At 45.0% G+C, this 18,402-nt stretch overlaps 1 protein-coding gene across 3 annotated transcripts; it reads left to right on the top strand.

Annotated features, from left to right (window-relative positions):
• The first annotated feature begins 11,782 nt into the window (after positions 1 to 11,782).
• Positions 11,783 to 18,394, top strand: PIK3IP1 (phosphoinositide-3-kinase interacting protein 1). 3 transcript variants are annotated; one of them, XM_034068574.1, is made up of 6 exons: positions 11,783 to 11,918; positions 12,059 to 12,175; positions 12,282 to 12,398; positions 14,388 to 14,573; positions 14,698 to 14,776; positions 16,797 to 18,394. In XM_034068574.1, the coding sequence occupies exons 1-6, from the start codon at positions 11,834 to 11,836 to the stop codon at positions 17,002 to 17,004; spliced, it is 792 nt and encodes a 263-aa protein (XP_033924465.1). In that variant the 5' UTR covers positions 11,783 to 11,833; the 3' UTR covers positions 17,005 to 18,394. The 3 variants fall into 3 exon arrangements, with proteins under 3 accessions (XP_033924465.1, XP_033924464.1, XP_033924466.1); XM_034068573.1 differs by having other exon boundaries at positions 12,279 to 12,398; XM_034068575.1 differs by lacking the exon at positions 12,059 to 12,175 and having other exon boundaries at positions 11,819 to 11,918; positions 12,279 to 12,398.
• The last annotated feature ends 8 nt before the right edge of the window (positions 18,395 to 18,402 follow it).

Here is an 18,402-nt window from a genome sequence, read left to right as displayed (position 1 = left end):
GTGAATAAACCCAGGGGTTCACAGAGTGATTTTGGTTTAATTGGATTGGACTCTATTAAAGAAGTTAGTATGTTACTTTGCATCCCCTCGTTTTGTCTGGTTTTTGAGCAGTTTAGCCACCTGTCCAAAAGGTGTGCAAATGAGGGCCAGTGATGCTCTCCTGATCTGCCTCTAGTCAGGTTTGCAAAAGCCAGTCTTAATCCTTTCTTTTCTAAATAAAAAAGGTTTTTATAGGAAGAGATGGGAATTGCAAACAGCAGATCTCTCAAAAAGAATTGATTACAAAATGCAAAGAAACTGGGCTCTAGGCTGTTGGAGGTTCCATTTAATCTGAAGATACCACTTGTGCAGAGATAATGTCCTTTCTTGTCTCTCTCTTTCCTCCCATGTAACTCGTCAAGGTTTTATGTACCAAATCCAGGTATAAATGTTGTTTAACACAGGGTTAGGAGTTAGGAATACTCTGAGTTATAATTATGGTTCTGCTGTTGATGCTCAAGGTCACATAGGAAAGCTCCCTGAATTTATTCCTTAATTTCCCATCTGTGAAAAGTTTTCTCCACATCACAGTTGTGAGGGTTAATAAGCAAAGGTTTAAGCAGTGATTTGGTCTATAAAGGCCACTCTGAAAAGCCCAAGTCCCACACCAACCATGCATTCTATGAAGCAATAGCTTTCTCTAACACTAATACAGTGCTGGAGCAGGGTAGACCACCTCAGACCAGGACCTACATCCTCTGCAGGGAACATGTGAACATAGCCACAAACTGCATTGCCCAGGTGCTCCTAATCCAAACCCTGCAGTTAATGCATAAATGAAATAACATACATTAATGATTTTTTTAATGTTGGAATTATACAGCCTTTTGTATAAGTATATGGATTTTGAAATTATGTTCTAAATTCTGCAGACTTAAGCCCTAGCTTCTCTTTTCTAAGAAGCTACACTTTTTGTACTTGTTCTCAAGTGTTACAAACCAAGGATTAATAATGGCTTTCTCTATAGCACCAGCACTTTCTAAATTGAGAGCATGTTGCAGCAGACCTGAGGTTTTGCTATTAATCTGTGTTGGGAGACTGAAGGACATGTTCCTCTCCATTTATCTTCTCCCAGAATCCCTGGAAAATAGGTATGAGTTTCATTTCAAGGGAAAACAAACAAAAACAAAACTAAACCAACCCACCTTAAAACTAAAGCTTCATGGAATTGCTATTGCTGTACTGGTAAGCTTAGGTGACAAGTAGAAAATGGAATTTCATAAAGGTAACAGAACATTTTCAAATACCTTAATAATGCAGACAATACCAAGACAACCTTGTGAACTGCCACGCAAATGGAGATAGAGCAGGCTTTCCAGTCAGTAGCACAACTTATTGGGATTAGCAAATGCAACTGCAGTCACTCATATTTACTAATAGCTCATGTTTAAGCCATCAGGCAAATTTCTGTTGAACTGAGGTTGTATTCTGAAATATTTAAGGAGTTTGTGTTCCTGTGTGTACTCAAAGAGGGTGCAGTAGTCATACAATTCAACTCCAAAAGGCAAATCCAGAATATAGGGTATTTTCATCCTACATATAGTTCCACTGACTCCAGTGTTACTAGTGGGTTGAATTTAGCCATGTGTATCAGAACGTAATTTTGAATACTACAGAATTTGACCTGATGAAACAAATGAAAAGCCCTGAACTAAATAGGAAGCCTTGTAAAACACTAACTGCGCATTTTGCTTGTCAAAGAAAATGCTTACTAAGTTGTCATGAATCCATTGATTGAAAGCTACTTACATCTCAGTCTAGTGGACAGGGAAACAATTGGGCAGGAAATAAACAGTCCTGAAATGACAGTTCTAGATCATCCTAGTGTAAACAGGAGAGATTTGCACCAACACAAGAGACTGATGCAGACCAGTGCCAGCAGTATTTTGGGCAGATCTTTAGTAGTGGTGGGTTTTCAGAGCTTTTTTGCTGTTTTGGGGGCATATCATTCCATTCTGGTTAGTAATTTAATCTACATGCACATTCTTTATATTGTGTGCTTTGGGAAATGCCTGCTTCTCAGAGAACAGAAAACAGATCCAAACAGAAACTCATCTTCAGAAGTTCAGAGTTCAAATGGAAGTACTTAACATACCCTGAGCTGTAACCTCACTTGTTCATATTACATTTTTAATTGGATTATTAATATATAGATGATAGTTCTCATTTTGGGCCAGCCCTCCTTTCCTTATCATCATCTTTGGTGGGACTGCAGTCCAGTGTTGGAGTCAGTGCACTTTTCTGCCAAGAAGAGAACTTCAGTTCATAAAAATTTAGATAATCAGAGTTGTAGTAGTTCTTTGTATTATAGGACTCCCTAAATCCCTCAACTGAGGATTAGACCCTTGTGTATTAGGTATGATGAAACATCTTCAACCATTTATAATCTAAACATTAAAGGTAGACAAGAAAAGAGTAGATGCTTGTAGGTGAATGAGTGAAATAAAACTGAAGGACTACAAACCGCTTGCATGCATGCTTAAGTGTTGTGTTGAATGTAGGGACACAGACTTATCATTAGGCTTCTTTTGTTGCCTGATTTTATCTTTATGTACTGTTAATCAACAACAAATGCAAGGTAAAGTGATTTAATGTGAATTTATTCCATACCGAGTTAAATTTCCTTGCATTTGTCATGTGTTAAATGTGTGCAAACAGACTTAGTGTGGCTCACCTGATGCATGGTAATGTGGTGCGTGTGAGCTCTCAATGTGAAGTGATTTGCCCATGATGACATGGGAAATTGATAGCAGAACCAGAAATTGAACACAGATTTTTCCTTCTCTCAATCCAGTGCCTTAACTATAGTAGGGCAAAGTATTATATGTTGAGGGGTGTGTGTGATTGATTTGTTTGGGTTTTAAAGCCTAGAAGTCTAAGATGGTGTGGACTTGGTCTTCCTGCCAATCTTCTGAAGAATTGCAAATGCCCAGTCACAATTTTAGACCTGTTTCAGTGCCAGTGACTTAGGGAATATTTGTTATTTCCCATGTATTCCCTGAAATTATTGTTCCTCCCTCAACTGCTGTCAGCAGTAAGGAATGACTTGAATAGAAGAGCTGTGTAATTGAATGTCTATCTAACTGAACTAACTGAATCGATAGTATGAAAGCTAACTTAGATTTTGTAGGCTCTGTTGTAACTTTAGTGTCTTGTTTTTTCACTAAATCTTTGTTCCTAGAAATCAATATCTGAACTTATGTCTTGAGTCTGGAGTGGGGTACCACTTTCAGCTTTAATTTTTTTTAAGGTGCTTGCTTGAGGAAGTAGATGCCAAAGTAAACTTAAAAGAAATTCCAGACTTCAGTGTTGGAAGAATGAAGAGAGAGCTAGAGCTCTCTTTGGGTTTCATGAGAGATAAATGGACAAAGTAAAAAAAACAGCTACCAAAATTTTCAGTAATGAAATGGGAAAGGCTTTTCGTTATCCCCCCAGAATAACCAGGTATTTTCAATTGTTCAGCATGGCAGAAACTCTGAGAGCAAGTGCCAAACAAAACCATAGAATGTGTTGGCTTTTTCAGCATTATGAACATACTTTAACAGCATTATAACTATTTTAATGTATGTTAAGCCAGCTTTGTACCATTCACCTTTTGCCTGGGTACAGTATCTGAGTTTTAATTGAACAGAACATAAGCTCACAGTGAATCTCTGAGCTTATGCTCTCAGTCCAACCCTGAGAGACAAAACAAATGAGCAAAGAGGGGAAAAAATCCCAGTAGAAAAATATAAAAGGGAAAACAGTCTCTGGAAGTTTCCCATGTCTCCTGAGAGAGTCCCATTTTTTTATCCTGAACATCCTTTTCAAAACAAGATCCTTCAGCTGTTGTGAATGAGCCTTTGGGAACAGACTTGGCTTTTAGCCCAAACTGCTGCTCCTTGTCCCTGTCAGAAGGCAGAGCGTGTTCTGGAGCACTGAGCCTGGGACCCGGAGGGAGGCAGTGCTCCCTGACACATCTGCAGTGGCAGAGTCAGCAGCAAAAACATTGGCATAATGTCTTCCTGCCTGCTTCCTTGCCACCTTCACTCTCAGAGGTGTACACTACTCAGATGTGTACAGCTCTGCAAATACCTGTGTTAGCTGTGAAACAAAGCAGAGAACTTTGCCTAAAAAAGGGGCAAAAACCCCAAACCACCAACCTTAAAAACAGTTAAATGATGTAACTGCAAAGTGGTGCAGAACAAGAGGAGGAACCCTGGCTGTAAGGGGTTGTGGTGATAGCTGGAATGTTTAAAGCATGTTAGTGAAAAACCACAGTTGTTTGCTCTATGGTAGTGGTAATGCGGCCTGTTTGTAAAGAATTAACACCTTGTGTCATCTCTAGCCTCTTCCTGTGTTTTGTTCCCATCTATAAAATGAGATGATGATAACCCTTGGGTAAGACTGTTTCAAGACTTGCTTGATGTGCCAAACTGTGCTGCACAGTTGTGCTGTGAGCTCTTCTGCAAGTGTTTGGCCTCACTGACTTCAAGTGTAATGCAAAGTTGACAAGCATTTGGCCACGTTTTTCCTGAAAAGTGAGATACTTAATTTAAAGACTGCCTGGCACTGTTGATCTGCTCTCAGGGTTTATGTGAACAAAGCTTTGCCTAGGTAGCCTCTCTAATTGTACTGCAATTTGGAGACCTGGAGGTGCTCTGAACTGAGCTGTACTGAAGGAAGGAGGTAACTGGTGTCTCACTGATGTTCCAGTGACCCCCTCCCAGCTCCTGGGTTCCATGTGGACCACGGGGCACTTGATACAGCCACTGGCAGCCATAAATGCTCTTGAGCTTCCTGTAGTCACATAGTGAGCTTGGGTAAGTGTTTTTATAACAAATCAGTCTCATGCTTGCTAATAGCTTTTTGGCTGCTGTGTCTACAAACTGGTGCCTTCTCCAGGCAATTTTTACATGCCCTCTGCAAAGTTGTTAGAGTGACTGCTGGCTCTTGAAAGAATCAACCTAAGCCTTGCTCTTGGGCTCAGAATTTCTCTTCAGTACTGTTGTCATCTGAAAGTTTGCTGCAATTAGTGCAAATGCACAATGTAAGAGAGAAAATAAAAGGCTGTTTTCCAGTGTCCTGTAGAGTGAGCAACTGTAACTGAGTTTGGGATGACCCACTAAAACTGGCATTTTTCCCTGGCTGCACACTGTATGGAAGAGACAGTGCCTTGGAAGGGAAGGAGCAGGAAAGTTTGCCATTGGCTCTGAAGCCCAATCCTGCTTCTACTGAAGTTGTTGGGAATCCTCCCATTATCTTCAGTGTGAGCAAGAAAGGATCTTAGGTGAGGATGGATGACTCTTTCCCTACTTGAATGAAGTCTCTTGCTTATTTATGGGCCTGCTTCTATTGAAACCGAGCCTGTTTTAGCCTTTTTGGGTTCTTAGGGACCTGTTTGTATAAAGCAACTTACCTACCTATCTTTTTTTTTCTATTGTGTGTATTTTTTGTATGTTCTGTTGGAAGGTGAAGCCTCTGTAGAAGGGGATACAAAACCTGATTTTTAAATAGTAATAAACCAAAAGAGAATTAAACTCTGCAGGCTGCATGCATTCATTTCCTGGAGATGGAGACTTGAGACCATGAGTGCACAGAGAGACAGCTTGAATTTCTCATATCTCAAACTCTTCCTTTTTTTTTCAGAGACAGTTCCTGCCTTTGCCCAGCTCCACTCAGCCCTATTTAAACCCATAGTGCGAGGGGCAAGTTGCAACACTGTGGATGGCCTTACTTTGACTAGAAAATCCTTTCTCTGGCTCTGTGCTGTAAGGTCTCTATCAGGTATCCTTCTAGCATAAGGGGATGGAGTAACAAGGATTTATGTGAAATTTCATACTGTCCTCCCTGAATACCTGGAAGGCAGTGAAAATAAAAATGAGTACATATAAACATGTATTTTTGCTTCTGGCCTGCCTACATCAAGTGCTAGGTCATTAGTTAAACGCACTGTGTTCTAACTCAACACCATTATATTCTAAAGAGGTAAGTGAAGTAATGGGGCAAACCTTTATTAAACCTTTGCTCCTTCCTGGTCTTTTTGCTTCCTAGTGGTGGTACCAGTTTGAGCCCTGACTTTCTGAAAGAATGGCAAACTCAAGACCAAAATAGAGACAGAGATTGGCTCTATTCTGTAAACATACTTAAAGAACAGAGTCTTTAATTTGTAAATAGATGTAAAAAAAGTCCACGTGCATATATAAGATTCATGAAAGGGCTATCTCTGTGTGCCTATGGCATATGTACAGCCCGGAAAGCCTTTCTACACAGGAAAGAAAAGGCAGCTTCCCAAAATAAACAGCTCCTCCCGTAGCCTCAAGGCAAACACCTGTGGAGAGAGGTCTTTTACAGAACCCATGTGCCAATGGTTTTATCTGCTTTCAGGTCAGCTAAGAAAATAAAATCTGGAGAGGAGAGCTCTGCATTGTAAATGTCTGTGAATCCAGCGCTCTTGTGAGGAAACACTAGTAGCTCTACTGAAAAGGTTTGGTCTCCTTCTCTGCTCACATGCTGAATTACAAAGAGACCCATCACAAAATGGGGGTCTGCGCTTATGTCGATTTGAGGCCCAGTCCCAAACCCTTAAATAGATAAGAAAATTAATTTGGGGGCTTTTTTTATGTTTACAGCCTCACTGCCTTTCTGTTGGCATGGGATATGGTTCTCTTGCTAACAATGGTTGTATTATTTAGATGTGCATTTTCATCAGGAATGGGGCATTTTGCATATTCAAATGCAACTCTAACCTCGTGCTTTCCACAACAGAATCTAACTCTTACTTTGATAATATCCCATGATTATTAGCCCAGAGTTTTGATCTATCCCTTTTGTTTGTGCAGTCAGCTTCCATAGTGAGTGAGTGGTAGAAAGATATTTAATAATCCCATCCAACTCACTGGAAGTTAATTTTGAACAGATATCAGAAGAGAAACATTACTTCCTTTGACTCAGATCTCCAGATGTTTTGGTGCTGCCTTTTTCATGTTTCTTGTGTGCAGATAAACATTATTTTTAGATCAGCATTTCCTAACAAGAACACACGTTGGTTTATCTGTGTGCTCAGCTTTGTTAGCTACTCCTGTGCACAACAGTGAAGTGAGGAACACGAAAGCTACAAATGTACTTTTCTACCTTAAAAAAACCCCAAACAACGCTTTCTCCTGGGTTTCTTCATGGATTGATGTTTATTTGTACTTTTCATCTAAGTCGGCACTACATGTGTAGAACTCGAAACCTTCCATGCATGATTCCTTCCCCTTGAATACTATATTTCATAAGGTATGTATTGCATGTCTGAAGCTTACAAAGCACTTTGCAGACATTTAGTCCTATCTCTGTGACATAACTAATATTAACATGGAAAACTGAGGCAGCAGCTTACCTAAGGTCAAGCAACAAATCAGTAAAAGAATTTAGAGTGAGGCTCCTGTTCTTGATGCAGAGACCTGTCTATCTTTCACAATAACTTCCCTTCCTCCACATGTACAAAATGCACTCTGGTTTTTGTCAAGAGCAGCCTGCATGTGTAGCAAAAATACATCAATAAGGCAAGTGGGAGCTGATACATCTTTGTACCTCATTCCTAACATTATTGCTACAGTTTTATAATACCTTGCTAGGAGACACACTCCCCGATAGCAGGGAAAAGCAGTGTCCGGTCCAGATACCAAGTTCAGAAGGCAGGGGAGAGAGTTAAGGGCTAGGATCCAAGCTGAGCCCCTTACTGCAGGGAATGGTGGAAACGCACTGGGCAGTTTGTGACCAAAAGAACACAGAAATGTTGCTGTTAGAGAGGCCTCAGCGTGTGAAATGTCTCAAATCAGTGACTGCCAAGAGTATTCAGTGCTAATCTCTTAATGGGAGGAAAGCATAGCTGTGGTGGTGCTCCCCCCGGTAAACAATAGAGCCCCGATTGCTCTCCTGAGGCCTCTGTCCTTTTCTTACAGCCCACACAGAACGCTCATCTGAGAAGGCACTTTGAGTGAGCAGAGCAAACTCTCTGAACCAGTCTGAACCAGTTCAAATATCACATATGGTTGTTTTGCTTCTGCAGACTTCCTTGTTAGTCCTTGGAGGCTGTGGCTGGCATTTACTTAGCAATAGCTCATGCTGTCAGATTGAAGGGGGAGGGGAAAGCCTTTCCTTGAACATGTCAGCAGGGGGATGCAACAGTGCAATCAGAGATTGCTCTATCGCTCCACAGACTCCTTTGTAGTGACTGTCTTGATTTTTGGTTATACTCGGCTTAGTTTCATAAACCCAACATCTGATCCTTTTGTTGCAGCCTTGATGTGGGGTTTTTTTTCTTCTATTCAGATTGTTTCTAGGTTAGGAATAAAGTGTATTTCCTCCTGACTCCTACATCATTGCTTACAGAAGGCTTTTACAGGTGAGACCCGCAGTTATTTTCAAGATCCAGAGGCAACAAAGGAGTAAAAAACTCTGCATTTGGGGGAGATGCAAGTACTTAATAATGCTTAGTAATATTTGATGCTTATAGTTTTTTAAGTTTTAAGCACAAATTGCTCTAATATTCTGTTCATAGTCTCAGCATGTACCATCTTTATTCTCAGTCACCATAATTTATGAAGGAAGCAGAAAATGGTTCAGAAAAACTGAAACTGGAAAAATTGTTTTGATTTGTCTAGAAAGAAAAAAGAGGAAGTTATGGGAACATGACATATGCCCTATTACAAAGAGGGCAATGGTCAAGTTTTTCCATTTTAAGCAATCCATGTTAATTTGGCTAGGAAAGAATACTTAGATTAGAAAATTTATTTTGCTTACTCTTCCCAGTATCTTATTTAGTAAGATTAAGTAACAAAGTGTTATAATTCTTTCATAGGAAGATAGATGAACTTTTGCCCTGAAAGATCTGAGTGTACTTTGTTGTGGCCAGAGGAGGGTGGGTTTGATGCTTCGAGCCATTCTAAAGCTGCAGGCCTGTGGTTGCCTCTCTTTGCACAGCGTGCTGTGCTGTATGTTAGCTCCCTGCTTCTCCTTAAGAAAACTCTCAATACACTTTGAATTTTTCCACAGGTGAAAAAGTAGAGCAAACAAACAAGAAAGAGCGGTTGGCAGACAGGAGAGAGAAAAAGCAGACATTGTTCATTACAGACCCTGTATAAACAGCACAAAGGTACCAGCTCACAGCTGAAACTGGTTCACACTGAGTTTAGGGAGGATGCTTAATGTTTTTTATTCTTAAAAATAGCATATATCTTCCCCTGAATTGTTTGTGGATGTGTTGTGGTACATATATGGGTATATACCCACAGAATTTTACATGTAAATACTGAGGTTGTAGCTGCAGAGCTATTAGTTTACTTATAGTTTAGATAGTTATTTTAAAATCAAGTCCTAGGAAGTAATGTCAGGTTTAATCTCTAAAAGTTTAGCAAGAAGAGCAAACCCATTCCCAAACAGCAGAAAGAGCAATTGAGCCTGCCTTTGACAGCTGCCACCTGGCATCTTATTAAACTTAACTCTGTGAAACTGGCAGGCATGAATCTTCCCTCATCCCGGAGAAAGCCAGAGATGAAAGAGAAATGATTTTGCTTAGAAGTCAGTGGTGGAAAAGGCTTTTATCTTTAGCATGAATATGGAGGTTTTTGCATTTCACTCAGATGCCCTATTGTCTTTCTGTGCACTAGAAACTCAAATTGCTTGCTGGAACTTGGCTGGGTGTAATGAGAAGTGCAAATTTCACTTGTTACATAGCAGGAGAGAGAGCTGGGAAGGTCTGAGATTTGTTTCCACAGATATTACTGCCCAGCCTGTAGTTCTTGGATCAGTATGTGCAGGAGGAGGTGCTTTCTGTGCAAGATGGCATGGAACCATTGGTTAGTCTCATGAAATGAGCTAAAAGAAATTAATTGTACAGGTTGGCAGCCCTCTGCAAACCGTTGTTTTGGACAGACTGTGCCTCTGGATGCATCTGTGGCCCTGCAGTTTCTGACTGAAAGGAATTTGTCCCATAAAATCTCTTATGAAGAGCTATTATAAACAGAAGGCCTGATTCAATAGCCCTTATTAAAAATTCTTGCTTACTCCAGCTAGCCTTGCTTTCATAGGGTGTAACTGGAGAGCATAAGTAATGTAGTAGCTCAGTGTCTGTGCAGACAATGAGCATGACGCCATAAAGCAGACATCTTAGCTGGGGATGTCAGTCAGGACTGACACACACAGTTGTGTGTTTTTGTTTGTCTGTGGGTTGGTTCTACAACCTGGCTGGAGGTTTTTTAAATCTGACATTATTAAACTAAATTTACTGTAGTCGTAAGTAATATTGTTAAAGCATGAACCACACAAAAGGGTGAAGGCTTATGGTTTCATGTTCAGTGGTCGTGCTGCTTAATTGACCTGTTTTCCTCGTTCCCCCTTTGTCATGCTGGTACATCTGGCTTTTTGTGGCTCTCTTGTGGACTGGATGCAGGAGGATTAAAGTAAATGTGACCTGGGAAGAAAAGGGCAAAAGCTGGGTTGGATCAGCATCTTGAGCTTGTTTGTCAGACCTGTAGCAGCCTGACAGAGAGCATTGCCACCATGGAAACATCTGGGAGTGGAAAGGAAGGACTACTGCTCCTACCCTGCAAAGCTGTTCATCATACACTGAATACAACATGCAGCTTTTTTGGCATTTAAACACTTTTTATGTGTTCAGTGTTTTCCATGTGATTTCAAATCACTTCAGAAGAAGGGGGTTGCCCTGTCTTCTGAGGAAGAAGGTTTGGGTTGTACTTGATGAAACAGGAAGGGAAAGTGTAAAAAAGAGAGGCTGGCAGATCAGCCAAGGTCAGTAGGAGATCTGTGGGAAAGCCAGAAATAGCACCGTGCTGCCGGCCTGCGACTTGTCTACAGACCTATCAGTTGGCCCAGGCCACCTTTGAGAGCTCGCGGTCCAACAGGGCCAAGCATTCAGCAGCTTGTTTTGCACTGGGGTAAACCAGAAACACTGCTGGTGACTCCAGATGTGTGTACAGCCACTTCTGAACACCTCTGCCTGTTCGGAGACAAAACTATCTGTTGTTAACAGTTTGAAATGTCTGCAGAAAGTCTTTATCACGGTAGCTGGATGCCTGCAATATAATCACTGTAAAGCATTTTGGGGCTGTGTGCTTTGTTTTCCCATAAGCAGGCACAGCTCTTAAAACAGTATGTGGAGTCAAAGGAAATCAATCGATCAGCAGAGGTAAGGCTGTAAACCTTAAATGTGGAGGTGTATGGCTTCTGTGGTAGCATGTACATTCCCCCCCCCCCCCCCCCCCCCCCAGCCTCTCTCTATAGAGCTGAGGAAACCAAAAGGGAGAATGAGGGCAGGAGAATGTGGTCCTTTGGGGTGGCTCTCTAGGGGAGACAAGACAGCGATTTTAGGTCCCTGAAGACAAACGCTCTGCCAGAGTCGGCGGTTCAAGCCCAGCTCTGTGTCGGGAGCCTCGTCTCCTGGCCCAAGAATCTCCTGTGGCTACTGGGGACAGGGCTTCGGGAGCGTTTGCCCGTGTTTCCCCCAATCCAAAGGGCCCCGCGGTACCGAGCACCCACCGCTGCGCCAGCTCCAGGAAGCCCCTGCAGAGGTGAAGGAGCAGCGTCACATTCCCGGCCGCCCCTTTCCCCTCCCGGGGCTTCCCCGACGGGGCCGGGTGTTGCCCGGGGGCGGGCGGCGGCAGCGTTAGGACCCGGCTGCGGGGCGGGGGGGGAAGCGCAGCCCGGCGGTTGTTTACCGGGGAGGGGAGCGGCGGGGCAGGTCTCGCCGCGGAGCCGAGCTGCGCGCCCGGGCTGGCGGCGGCTCCTCGCCTCCTCCGCTGCGCCGAGGATGCTGCGCGGGGGTCCGCGGCGGGCGGCGGCGCTGGGCGTTGTGCTGCTGGGCTCGCTGGTGCTGGCGGCCCGCGGCGCCGAAGGTAAGTGCAGCCCGGGGGAACCGGCCTGGCTTTGTGTGGGGGACAAAGGCCGGTCTCGGGAGGGGAGGTGTGCGGAGAGCGGCCCGGGGCGGCGGGGGCTGCCCGGCCCACCCGCATGGCTTGGCCTCGTCTCTCCGCAGAGTGCCTCCGCGGCAACGGCGCGTCCTACCGAGGGAGCCAGCGAGTGGCCTCCGGTGGTGCCCCGTGCCTCAACTGGCTGGCGGTGCGGAGCGGCCCCGGAGCCGCGCTCCCGGCAGGTGGGTCCGGGCAGCGGGGCTGGGGCTCGGCGGTGGTGGTGGGGATGTCGGGGAGCGCTTTGCTGGGGCCGCGGGGGCTCCGCGCTGACCATCCACCCTCCAGCAGCCGCCGAGGACCACAACAGCTGCAGGAACCCGGACGGCGACGCCGCGCCTTGGTGTTACGTCCGAGGCGCTGCCGGGGTCCCCGAGCGGCGACCCTGCGACATCGCTCCGTGCTCAGGTAGGAACGGCCCCCGCCAGCCCCTTCCCCTCTGGCCATCCTTAGGGCACTTCCCTCCTCCCCGTCTCCTGCCCCTGGGCACTGCCTTTGTCACTAGGGTGGGGGACCCCCCTGTTCACAAACAGCCTCTGACCCTCCCCGGGAACGGAGTGTACCCGAGGATCCCCTTCCAGCTGTCCCTTGTGCGTGCACATCTGCTTCCCAGCCGTGCCTCGCTCCACCCCCAGAGCTTTTCCGTTGGTGCCAGAAAAGGTCTGTGCGAATCTTTGACCCCCCCTGCCTTGTCACTGGTCACTGTAGGGCTCTTTAGCTGTATTGAGAAAGCTGAGCTCTGAGCATTTAGGAACTGCAGAGACCTTGGTAGGCTGTTACTGCGGGCATGTTACTGCTGTCTAAACAAGTGTCTTGCTGCTAAACAGGTCCCAGGGTGAATTTGAATATAGGGAATAGGGGACACACACAAGTCGGAAAAAATGGGAGTTGAAAGGAGGACAGTAAGAAACAATCCCCCTGATGCTGGATTCCTCATGGATAGTCAGAATGGGAAACACTTTGGCATGAGAAGAACTGTAGCTGAAGCCTGTTTCATGGAGAGATGTCAGTACTGACTGAGGCCAAAGTAACCACTTGGGGTTTTTTAACTGTTTACTTATTTCTGAGTTCCTCAAGGTTTACACACTCCACTGTCCCTCAGGATTGCTATCATTTGCATGTAAACACTTCTCCCCACACATACACCCTCCCCTTCACTTTGCTTGGTTTTTGCCTGGTTTTCCCTAAAAATGAAGCAAAACAAATGTTTTGCTGCTAAGACCCTTACACAAAACAGTCTTCCAGCTTTGGGTCCAGGAGAGTTGCCTGCCTTTCAGCCAATACACCGTTTGCATGTTGAAGGGATCTGACTTTTTATCAAGAGTGGGCACATTTTTATTGTAGTCATGTCCTGCAGCTCCCCTTAGTTCAGCTTCTGTGGCTGGGCAGTGTAGGAGACCCTGATTTCCTAACTCCCCTTCTGTACTTCCATTTCACATTCCACTGAGGACTCAAAATGGCTGCAGAGAGAAAATCCACATGGAGTAACTGCCAGCTGTGGGGTGGGATCCAGGTGGAGGGATTTTTCAGGTGTGGGTGCATACCATGCATGGCATTTCCCAAAAGTAAGGATTTTTGTTCAGGACAGTCGCTAGATACCTACTTTCCACTGTCATAGCTTTGACTGTGCTATAGCTTCCATTTTAACTATGTCATGAAAGAAGGAACTACCTTGAAAATCTGCCAATGCTGTAGATAAAGAATCCACAGGACTTGGAAGGAGTCTGTGCTATGAGCATCCATCCTTCTGCACCTTTGTCTGGGCTCTGGCTGAGGAGGAACTTGCTGTACTTAACACTAGTCAGTGGCTGTGCTGCTCTGATTTAGCCTGTCTGTATTGCTAGAGGAGTTTGCTACAAGGCTGCAAAGAGGGGCTGGGTGAGAAGAATGTCTTCTTAGAGGGAAGAGAGACTCCCAGCTGGAGTCTCCTGTCAAACCTTCCCGTGTCAGGAAGATTGAGGCAGAAGAGAGATAAATAGGCTCCTGGGAGATTTGGGATGGAGATTCTCATAATCTTGTTCACGTCTGTTCAGCATGATTGAAGCTGCAGCCTGTATATTGATTATACACTAAACAAAGTCATTGTGCATCCCCTGGACTCATGCCCTGAACCCAGGGTTTGTTATGCTGTGTCTGGTTTCTGTCTCATCTCTGGTGGTGCTTTGCACTCTTAGCTAAATAGGTTTGTGTGAAAGCAAAGTGGAGGGAGGTGGATGTTTCTGCTCTGCTTTGGTAGGATTTCTGGCAGGAACTTAAGAGGGAACAAGAGTTTGTCAGTGTACTTTGAAGATGGTTCAGCAATACCAATCTAGATCTGTCCCACTCACAAGGTGTGTGTTATTTTGAAGTACTCATCAATGCTTGGTTATTTTGTATAGTTCCTTTTCCTCTCAACAGATGCTACAGCTGCCACAGCCCCTGTCTCTACAGAAGAAGTTGGTACTTCCCAGGAGGTGGATCAGGTGTTTGAACCAGCTGATACCTTGCCCTCCCGGAGTGAGGCAGCAGCTGTGCAACCCGTCATTGGGATCAGTCAGAGGGTGCAGATGAACTCCAAAGAAAAGAAGGACTTAGGGACACTAGGTACAAACCCAGAATCATGTGATGGATCCATTCCTCTAATTCTGGCAGGACAGATTTATTTTGAGGCAATGCTATAGCTGGATCTACTGTCTCTAATTTTGTCTCTTCCTTTCTCTCTTTATAGGGTATGTGCTGGGGCTGATCATGATGGTGATAATCATTGCCATTGGAGCTGGCATTGTCCTGGGATACATCTATAAGAGGTCAGTAGCTAGTCCTTTACTCAAAAGCTGGAAGCATGAGGCAGTGTAGAGCAGGAATGTCTGAGCACCTGCAGATCACCAGATCCTGGTGAAAAGGCAGGCAGTAGAATATATTCTGCTATGACATGTGCAGGAGTTTTGCTTGTTGCACTGAGGAAAGAACTATTTAAGAGTTAATCCCGTTCTCCGTTTCACCCATCAGCATGCTCTTCTGTCCCATGTAAAGTTTCAAACTCTGTCCTCTTATTTTTTGGCTTTGTGTGTGTGTGTGCACGTGTGCTTTGATGTGGCTTTCTCAGATGCATCCAGAAGAGCTGATTTTACGTAAGAGCTGCAGAGAACAGATCCCACGTGCCCTCACAGGAAGTTTCCTTTGCTAGCAGAGAAAGAACAGGCCACCTGCTCCCCTGGTTTCTCTGGTCTAGCTAGCTTTAGAAGAAAAACAACTGGCAAAATCCTTGCCACTCATGCATTGTATCCAATGAAGCTGAATATCAAGTAGCACTTGGGTTTTTTTTGGTCCAAGTTAATTTTACTGAAACTCTCGTATACTTTAAGGTCAGTTTTGATTCACGCTTAAGTTATTATTTGTTCATCCAGTTCGCTGTGGTGGACAGAAATGCTTCTGTAGCTCAGCAGTTTGAGGTTAGTGGTAATAGCAAGCAGCTTAGTTGTAAGAGACAGGGCAGGATTAACAAATAGCAGTGAATGTCCCTGCTGCAAGTGAAGGGCCAGGCTGCCTCCTCTGGGAGGGTTTGCTCTGTATTTTGGCTGCTTGACAGCAGTCTGACACAGCCAAGCAGAAGGAGCTCTTTCCCAAGCTGGGACATGTCCTTATGTAAGTGTTTATAATAAATGCCGACAGAAAAAAAACAGAGGGAGGAGTGTTACATAAGCGGCAAAACACAGAGCACTGCTTGTCGAGGAATCTGATGTGAGGTGTCACTTCAGAGAACACTGTCTCGTATGCTGGCAGGAGTGCAGCCACTGCTGCACGCTTGTAGGCAGCTTTGAGAAGCAGCCAAACTGCTCATGTGCTGACAGGAAACCCCAGCAGCTCTGCCTGGTTGGGATCACAAGCTCCAGGAGAAGTGAGCAGTTCTGTCCCATCACACTCCTGTCTTTGGTGAGAAGAAGCAATAGACCAGTGTTGGGTTTTGTCCAAACGCAGCTTTGCTTCCTCAGTCCCAGAGAGCTCACAGCAGCACTGCAGTGCGGGTTTACTGTCTCTCTTTTTGCCTTGCTCTAAAAATTGCATGTGCAAGCTGGCAGGTTTGGGTAGGTGTGGTGAGAAACCTTTAATGAATTTAGCAGCTTCTGATATACATAGCTTTTCTGGAGACAACATGCTCTTAATGCCATCCATTTTTAAAGCAAGACAGTCTTCCTCAGTACAAATTACAGAGGTTTTGCCTCCCTTAGCAATAGGCTGAAGACTGAGGCAGGTTTGAGGAACTGGTTGTGGTATTAAGCTGAGAGTTGCAGTGGCAGAAGGCAAGGCCAGCTCTGAAGTAAGCTTTACTGCTTTAAGGAATGGCTTCATTTTGTTGCACACGTTTGTTTGCTGGAACAAAAAGCAGAATCTGTTACCGCTTCTGATACCTGTTTCTATCAGATGAAGCAGGCTGTGGAAGCTCTGTTCCACAGCAGTGGGCTCTGTGCTGTCTCACTGCTCCTCTGGGCCTGCACTGGCAGTACTGTAGGACTATAAGGTATAAGGAGACACTTGTCAGCTCCATGGTTTGAAGAAGCCTGGCTTTACCATTGTGATTTAGCAGTAGCAGTGTCAAAGAGTATGACAGTTTGAGGGAGGGACAAACTTCACCTGGCTGCTAGTTGAATGGGGTCAGATGGGGTCCTCTGCTTACAGTAGGAAATGTTTCTGGCCCTTTGTATGTAGCTGAAAATGTTTCTTAAAGAGCAGATTTCCTTCTTTTCTATTGTGTTATGTTTACTGAGACTGCCTCCAAGCAGTGGCACCCATGCACATCTGTTTTGTTTTGCTTTGTTTTTAACCTAGGGGGAAAGACCTGAAGGAAAAGCATGAACAGAAAGTTTATGAGCGTGAAATGCAGCGTATCACACTGCCACTGTCCGCGTTCAGCAATCCTGCCTGCGAGCTTGTCGATGAGAGCACAATCGTGGTGCACACCAACCAGACACCTGTGGAGGACACGCAGGATGGTGGTGGCCCACTCATGGGGCAGGCGGGTACTCCTGGTGCCTGAGCAGCTCGGGCAGGAGCGATACAGGCTGAGCAAAGCCTCCAGCTTCCCACTGTGAGTGCGGGGGGTGCGTGTGTTCATTTCTATTTTGTTTTCTTTTCGATGAAAGCCAGATGAAGGTGATGCAGAGGGGGAGAACAATGGGCTATTCATCACGATCTGTTTGAGGGGCACCATTCAGTGCATGACCAGCTGGGGACTGGTGTGGTAGACCCTGCTGCTTCCTCCCACCTATCTCCATGGTGTGCCAGGGAGCTGGGGGGGATGACAGGCCAGGCTCCCATGTGGTCACAGATCCCATAGCCTGGAGTGTGGTCTTGGCTTTTTCTGTTCCTTACCTATTTAACGGTGTGCACTGTTACTTAAGTTTCAGCCTGGAACCCCAGGAGGGAGCAGTACTGCAGGGACCGAGGGGAGCTTCACGTCAGGCTTAGCTTGGTAATTACACTGATTATAGTTCCTGCCTTTTTGCTTTAGTGGCTGAGAGCTGGAGACGCTGTCCAGAATCCTGCTACTGGATCAGTTTCTTTTTCCAAGAAAGAGTTTATTTGAGGGTTGACTTTGGCCAGGAGCTGTATGTTTAGCCCTAGTGTCAGTCTGGAAAAGCTCTTCTCAAGCTATTGATAAATCTAGGTCTTCCAGGGCTGAGGCCAGATCTCCATTCCCCTGTGGTGCTACATGTACAGCCACAGTTGCAGGTATCCAGGTGGTCTGTGCTTCCTGCTCACTTAGAGCAGGAGACCAAAGGCCAGCAGTAGACAGTTGTGAAGAAAACAAACTGCCCTTCAGTTACCTACAGCAGGTGGAGCACTGTGGATAGATAACATCCTCTTCTGAATTCCTGTGGCTTTCCACAGAGCCAGCTCTGGACAGAGTAACCAAGCAGCTATGGAGGTCATCCTGACTGTGACACAGCAGCTCTTGCTCTAAGGGCAGGATACAGCAGCTGCTCGTGCAAGATCCTGAAGTTAGAGCATGGCTCCTGGCTCAGCCTCCTTCACACACTCTCAGCTTGTGCAGCAAGACCACTTGCTTACAGAGCCTGGCATTTTGTAATAACTTTTATTAGCATTTCAGGGGTTTGGAAGGGATGGTTGCTGCAGTGTCTCCCAAAAGGCACCAAGGCAAGGCCAGTTCAGGGAAACATCCATCCCCACCTCAGGGGATTCAAGCCATTCAAGTAAGTTTTCTAGCCATCTGCTTTATAGCTGTGGGCCTAACAGGGAGCAGCACTTGTCAGCAGGGGTTTTAGCGTTTGATTCAGAAAAGGGAAACGTTTTATTTTTAAATGCCTTTGAATACCATTTCTTTGTAAAATGTTTTAAATACCTCATTATGAGAAGGTGCAGATTGTGCTACCTTGTATTAAAGCTTAAAAGAAAAATGTAATGTAGTGGACCT

This window comes from Melopsittacus undulatus, chromosome 12, assembly GCF_012275295.1.
Source record: "Melopsittacus undulatus isolate bMelUnd1 chromosome 12, bMelUnd1.mat.Z, whole genome shotgun sequence".
Classification (NCBI taxonomy): domain Eukaryota; kingdom Metazoa; phylum Chordata; class Aves; order Psittaciformes; family Psittaculidae; genus Melopsittacus; species Melopsittacus undulatus.
This window is presented reverse-complemented; position numbering and strand designations above follow the sequence as displayed.